Source organism: Crotalus tigris, unplaced genomic scaffold (assembly GCF_016545835.1).
Source record: "Crotalus tigris isolate CLP2741 ecotype Arizona unplaced genomic scaffold, ASM1654583v1 scf7180000017568.12009008, whole genome shotgun sequence".
Classification (NCBI taxonomy): domain Eukaryota; kingdom Metazoa; phylum Chordata; class Lepidosauria; order Squamata; family Viperidae; genus Crotalus; species Crotalus tigris.
Window position 1 is genome coordinate 4,914,868 of NW_024096478.1, and position 6,205 is coordinate 4,921,072.

General features: G+C 47.9%; 1 protein-coding gene across 1 annotated transcript; it reads left to right on the forward strand.

The window, feature by feature from the left end:
* The first annotated feature begins 394 nt into the window (after positions 1-394).
* LOC120311450 (insulinoma-associated protein 1-like) lies at positions 395-1,925 on the forward strand. The gene is made up of 2 exons (XM_039350968.1): positions 395-1,101; positions 1,238-1,925. The coding sequence occupies exons 1-2, from the start codon at positions 724-726 to the stop codon at positions 1,784-1,786; spliced, it is 927 nt and encodes a 308-aa protein (XP_039206902.1). The 5' UTR covers positions 395-723; the 3' UTR covers positions 1,787-1,925.
* Positions 1,926-6,205: the final 4,280 nt, after the last annotated feature.

The following is a 6,205-nucleotide window of genomic DNA, read 5'->3' on the forward strand; positions in this document are numbered from 1 at the left end:
TCGGACAAATGGCTGTCCAGTCTCTTCTTAAAAACTTCCAGTGTTGGAGCATTCACCACTTCTGGAGGCAGGTTGTTCCACTGGTTAATTGTTCTGACTGTCAGGAAGTTTCTCCTTAGTTCTAGGTTGCTTCACTCCTTGATTAGGTTCCACCCATTGCTTCTTGTCCTGCCTTCAGGCGCTTTGGAGAATAGCTTGACTCTCTCTTCTTTGTGGCAGCTCCTGAGATACTGGAACACTGCTATCATGTCCCCCCTCATCCTTCTCTTCATTAAACTAGACCAGCGCTTCTCAACCTGTGGGTCGCGACCCCATTTGGGGTCGAATGACCATTTCACGGGGGTCGACAAACAACGCAGTCCACCATTTTCCCCCTTTTCCTTAGCTGTGCTACTCCCTCTTATTGGATTTCGAAAGTGCCACAGGTGGCATGCAGAGCCGTTCCTGCCTCCCTCCTCTTTGCGCATGCGCAGCTTTTTTCTATATAAACTAAGGAAGTTTCAGTTTCGGAGCACGTGGCAGAAAGCAAGAGAGAACAAGCAGCAGAAAGCAAGAGAGTCCTCCACCACCACCGCCATTTCTGTTTCTCCCGCTTGGCTTGGCTGACGGAGGGAAGGCGGGGTGGTCGAAGAAGGACCAGCTGGATGCTAGAACCGCGCTTGCCGCTCAGAGACTGAGGCAGCAGCATCACCAGCCGCAGACGCCTTCCGGAGCTGCCCGAGGATGCCCCGGTGCTTTTTGCTGAAGAGGAGTCTCAGACCTATGCCCATCTCTTACTGGACGCGTTGCTCCTGCTACCCGGCCGCTGGGTTGAAAGGAGGAGATCTGGTGCAGCTCTTGGTTCCTCCACCTTTTCCCGCCCCTCATTTCCCCAGCGCGGCTTCTGCCTCGGAATCCGCCGAAGTGGCGCTTCTGCCTGCGCCCGCGGTGCCGCAGTTTGGGACACCGGAGAGCCCCTCTTCGCCGGCGCCACTGCACAGTCCAGTGCAAGCGGTGAGCAAGGAATGTAGCCTCCACCTGGCCTTGCCCGTCTCAGCCGAGTCCTTCCCGGCTCCAGAACCATTACTCTTGGGCCCTGGAGGAGACCTCAAGCTTTGGGCAGTCACCGCTGCCGCCATCGCTTCTGGCCCGCCTCTTGCCCCTCAGCGCAGCCATGGGCTGAGCCCAGGCGCACCGAAGTGGTCTCAGGGCAGAAAGGCCAAGGCAGCCCACAAGTTGCACTTTGAGGACGAGGTAGTACGTTGCCGGTGCACCGACCAAGGCCAAGCCTGTTCCGGAGGAGACTGCCAAGGGAGGGGGTGGCGGCAGCGGCAACAGTAGTAGCAGCAGCGAGCAGGATACGCCGAGTCCCAGGAGCAGTGGGGGTGGCAGCAGCAGAGAACCGGAGGCTGCCAGAGCCGAGGAATTCACCTGCCCGCATTGCGCCAAGTGCTTCCGACGTCAGAGCGCCCTGCGCAAGCACCTGCCGCTCCACCACAAGCCCCTTGACGGCTTGTCCCAGGCTTGCCCGCTTCCCAAGGCCCATCTGGAAGAGGTGGCCCCGGACGGCCACAGCCCGCTGAGCTTGTCCGGGGAGTGCCACTTCTGCCCAGTGTGCAGGGAGACCTTCCCCAGTAAGAGCGGTCAGGAGCGTCACCTGCGCATTCTCCATGCTGCCCAGGCCTTCCCCTGCAAATACTGCCCAGCAACATTTTACAGCTCGCCAGGCCTCACCCGCCACATCAACAAATGCCACCCCTCAGAGAACCGGCAGGTCATCTTGCTCCAGGTCCCCGTGCGGGTGTGAGAGGGCAGCCGGCGGTTCCAAGGCGTGCGGATCCTCCTCACAGCTTCCAAGGCCCCGGATGTGCCGCTGCTTGGCTCTCCACCAGAGCCTCCTCGGGCAATTGTGCGGAGCTGCTTGTGCATCCTTGGCAGCGCCTCCCCTCTTCAATCTCTCTCTCCTTCCTTCCTTCCTTCCTTCCTTCCTTCCTTCCTTCCTTCCTTCCTTCCTTCCTTCCTTCCCCCTTCAATCTCCTTCCTTCTCCATCTCCTTCCTTTCCCCTTCAATCTTCCTTCCTTCCATCCATCTCCATCTCTTCCCTTCAATCTCTCTCCTTCCTTCCCCCTTCAATGTCCTTCCTTCTCCATCTCCTTCCTTTCCCCTTCAATCTTCCTTCTTTCTTTCTTCCTTCCTTCCATCTCCATCTCCATCCCTTCCCCTTCAATCTCTCTCTCCTTCCTTCCTTCCCCTTCAATCTCCTTCCTTCTCCATCTCCTTCCTTTCCCCTTCAATCTCTCTCCTTACTTCCTTCCTTCCCCCTTCAATCTCCTTCCTTCTCCATCTCCTTCTTTTCCCCTTCAATCTTCCTTCCTTCCTTCCATCTCCATCTCTTCCCCTTCAATCTCTCTCTCCTTCCTTCCTTCCCCTTCAATCTCCTTCCTTCTCCATCTCCTTCCTTTCTTCCTTACTTCCATCTCCATCTCCATCCCTTCCCCTTCATAAACTGCTTATAAACTGCTTTGATTCTTTCATTTATTGTTTAAAGTGGTTTAATACTTCCATTTATTTCCTTTTATTCCCTTAAAACTAGTTTGAATCTTCCATTTGTTGCCATTTATTCTCTTAAAACTGATTTAATTGTTTTATTTATTTTTGATCCACGAAACCTATAACCTCCATGCCATTTCTCACTCTTCTTATTCCTTTCTGCTTTGCTTTTTATTCCCTCTCTTTCATATACTTTCTTTCATCTTCAGTGAAAGAAAATCCCTCCAGGTCCCCATTATAATCTATGGTTCAAATGAAAGCAGCCTGTTCTTATTTATTATTTACTAACTTTCTGTAAATTTTGGTCCCACATTTAAAGGCAGGGTAAACATGGATTAAAATACATGCAGCGGCGGCACAGAATTAATGGTGGCTGGGGCTGTCTTTCTTGCCATGCCCACTTGGTGGCCACACCCACTTGGTGGCCACACCCACTCGGCCATGCTCCTGGCACCCGGCGATGTATAAGTGGTTGAGGGTCACCACAACATGGGAAACTGTATTATGGGGTCACGGCATTAGAAAGGTTGAGAACCACTGAACTAGACATACCCAATTCCAGCAACCGTTCCTTATATCTTCACGTTTAAGAGAAAAGCATGTTCTCTCTCTCTCTCTCCCTCCCTAGTTTTCATTGCAGTCTTCTGTTTCATCCTAACGGAGTTTGAAAGAAGTGAGACATTTTCTTCTTCATTCTTAATAAATCTACTTCAAATGCAATGAATAACTGCTAGCATTCATTGAGAGAGCTGGGCTCAGTTTTATTTTGCATCCACAACAATGTTTATTCTTCGGTTATTATAGTCTCTAGTGAGATATCCTGCTATTTAATCACTCAGTATCCTTTTAATACTCGGCTTAAGTCCAGGAACATTTTCTTTTAACTATTCTTTTAGGCCTCTAGATAGGTTCTTTCTGATCTTTGAATTCTTGGAGGGAACAACTTAGTCAGCTTGTACATGGCAAATAATAGTCAAGAATGACAATGAACCAGGAAGTGGGATTCAGTGAAAAGAGACTGGCAGGTTCTTTCAGCAATTTAGACACTGGGTGGAAAGGGAGGAGGGGGAGGAAGAGGCAAATGCCTGCTAGTCGTGCCAAAGGAAAATGAACGAAGGGCCTCTGTTACGGATCTCAAGAAAGCATAAGTACAGTATTAAGTATAATCCTCAACTTACGACCACAATTGAGATAATCCTCAACTTATGACCACAACTGAGCCCAAGATTTCTGTTGCTAAGCAAGGCAGTTAAGATGTCACAGGTTCCGACTAATGAAGCACTTCAAAGAACTTTCAGGCATGTTTCCTAAAGTTTTATTTCAGAGCTACAATTTTGCCAGTCACCATGATGGACGTGTTGGATTTTGGCATGATGTCACAGGTTCCGACTAATGAAGCACTTCAAAGAACTTTCACATCATGGATGTCACACAGCTGGGTTCAAGTGAAGACCTGATGCTGGGGTGGATAAACTGTACAACGCTTGCGTTCTTCAGCAACAAATGCCATCAGCTGAGCAAAATACGATTTGGAGAACTCTTTGGCCAGGGAGACCTTCCAGCTCTGCCCCATCTCAAAGTATATTCTTGCTTTGACATAAGTAAGTCACGCACAATTCTACAACTTTTTTTTGCCACAGTTGTTAAGGGAACCACTGCAGTTAAGGAAACTGTGTCAATCCAGCTTGCCCCATTGACTTTGCTCATCAGAAGCTCCCGAGGAAAGTTGCAGATGACAATCTCGGGACCTGGGATGCTGCAATCATAAATACATGCCAGCTGCCAACCATTTCTCACAGCAGGAAGCACAACTTCTGGGATGGCACGAGTGATTGGCTTGCCATCCCACTGTACCAGTTTTTACACTAAACTCATTAAATATATACAGTATGTCTCCTAACTCCCAGCAACTATGGGCATTGATTTGGATATTGGCTTTTTTAAAAAAATAAATTAAATCTCCAAACACACATCCCACTGCTGTAACTCTTGAGTTACAGTAAAGCCCTTCCCAAAAATGTTCTGGCAGTAGATTGAACTGGAGCAAACTCAAAAACTGAATGATCTTGAAAGGGTTTTGGAGAAGTTGTGACTTTTGCTGATCCCGCTGAACTGCACCACTGATGAGGTACCCCTCAACTGGCTTTCTCTATTGTCTTTGATTTTCTCTTTTTGTATTGAATTCCTTATAAAGAAGAAAGCGTCTTTTTTCCAGAGATACTCTAAAATGATAGCTCTACGTTTATTCATTTCAATTTATGTGATCGCCTTTCTGAAAAACCTAACTCTAGGCAATCAATAACAATTAAAAAAATGATAAAAGCACAACAATAACACAGACGATCACAAAGATAAAAGACCAAAACAACAACGCAGCCAGGATACAGGCTTAATCCCAAACCCAGGGACCCAGGCTTGGTAACAAAAACCAGGTCTTCAGAGTCTTGCGGAAAGCCAGTGAGGTCAGAGAAGTTTAAATCTCTGAAGAAATGATGTTTCAGAGGTGGGTGCCACAATAGAGAAGAGAACCAGGGAAAGATGGTCTTGACAAGAGAGGGCTTGAAAAGGGACCACCAGCAACTTGAGCCCAGAAGTATTCTTCAGCTGGCAACCACTGCAGCTTGTGGAATAAAGGTCAGTGTGCTGAATGAGGAGTGCATCTAACTGCCCACCCACTGCATTTGATACTAGCTGAAGCTTCTGCGTACTTTTCAAGGACGGTCCCATGTATAGCACATTGTAGTAGTCCATTTGGGAGGTGACCAAGGCATGAATGACCATGTTCATGGTCCAGAAACAGGCATAATTGGTGCACAACATGTAACTGTGTAAAGGCCCTTGTTGCCCCAGCTACTATCTGCTCTTGGAGCAGGAGCTGTAAGTCCAGGATGATCCCCAAATTGCACACCAGTTCGGTCTGGAGTACTGCAAGGCCATCCACAACTAAAGATGGAAAGTCTCCAGACCCATCTGCTCCTGCTGGGGTTGAGTTGAAGTCTCTTGTTCCCTATCCAGACCCCTGCAGGAAAGTGGCAAAAATGCTGCCCTCTGGATACATCTTTGGCAGAAATGGAGGCAGCCTTGAAAAATGTAGTTCTTGATGCACAAAAGTTGAAGTGTCAGCCCTCTCCCACTTACCTTTCCTACACAGATAGACAGAATTTACAAATAGAGAAAAGGAAATGGTTTGGTGTCCGCAGCTTGGATCAACTGCTTTCTCAATGTTTCATGGTAAGATTGGTCCCTATAGAAAGGAAGTGGGTTTTCATGCAACAAACTGCACTTAGCCCTGCTTGTAGAAACTCATGAGTAAAAACAAAGCTGCACCTTTGTTATCTGAAGCAGTTCATCTACAAGCATGTGCTGACTCAGCTCAGTTGCCAGGATGCAATTCAAGCAGCCCACAGCGGGTTGTGATTTGGTCAAGGTTGTCACAATGATAGCAGGGAGAGTATGCTAATTAACTTTCTCCAGCTGGTTCTCTTGGCAAATATAATTCTTCAAGACCTGAGTCAGCTGGACTCCAAGCATTTGACCTACATTTTTGTGGCATTCTTGCTGAGCAGAATTTCCCAAAGTTGCGAATTCTCTGAGTCTCCAGTTAATTTAAGATTTCTTTTTTCCTGGAGATATTTCAATTCTCTGCTATAATTGAATATTGATTACTGAATGTGG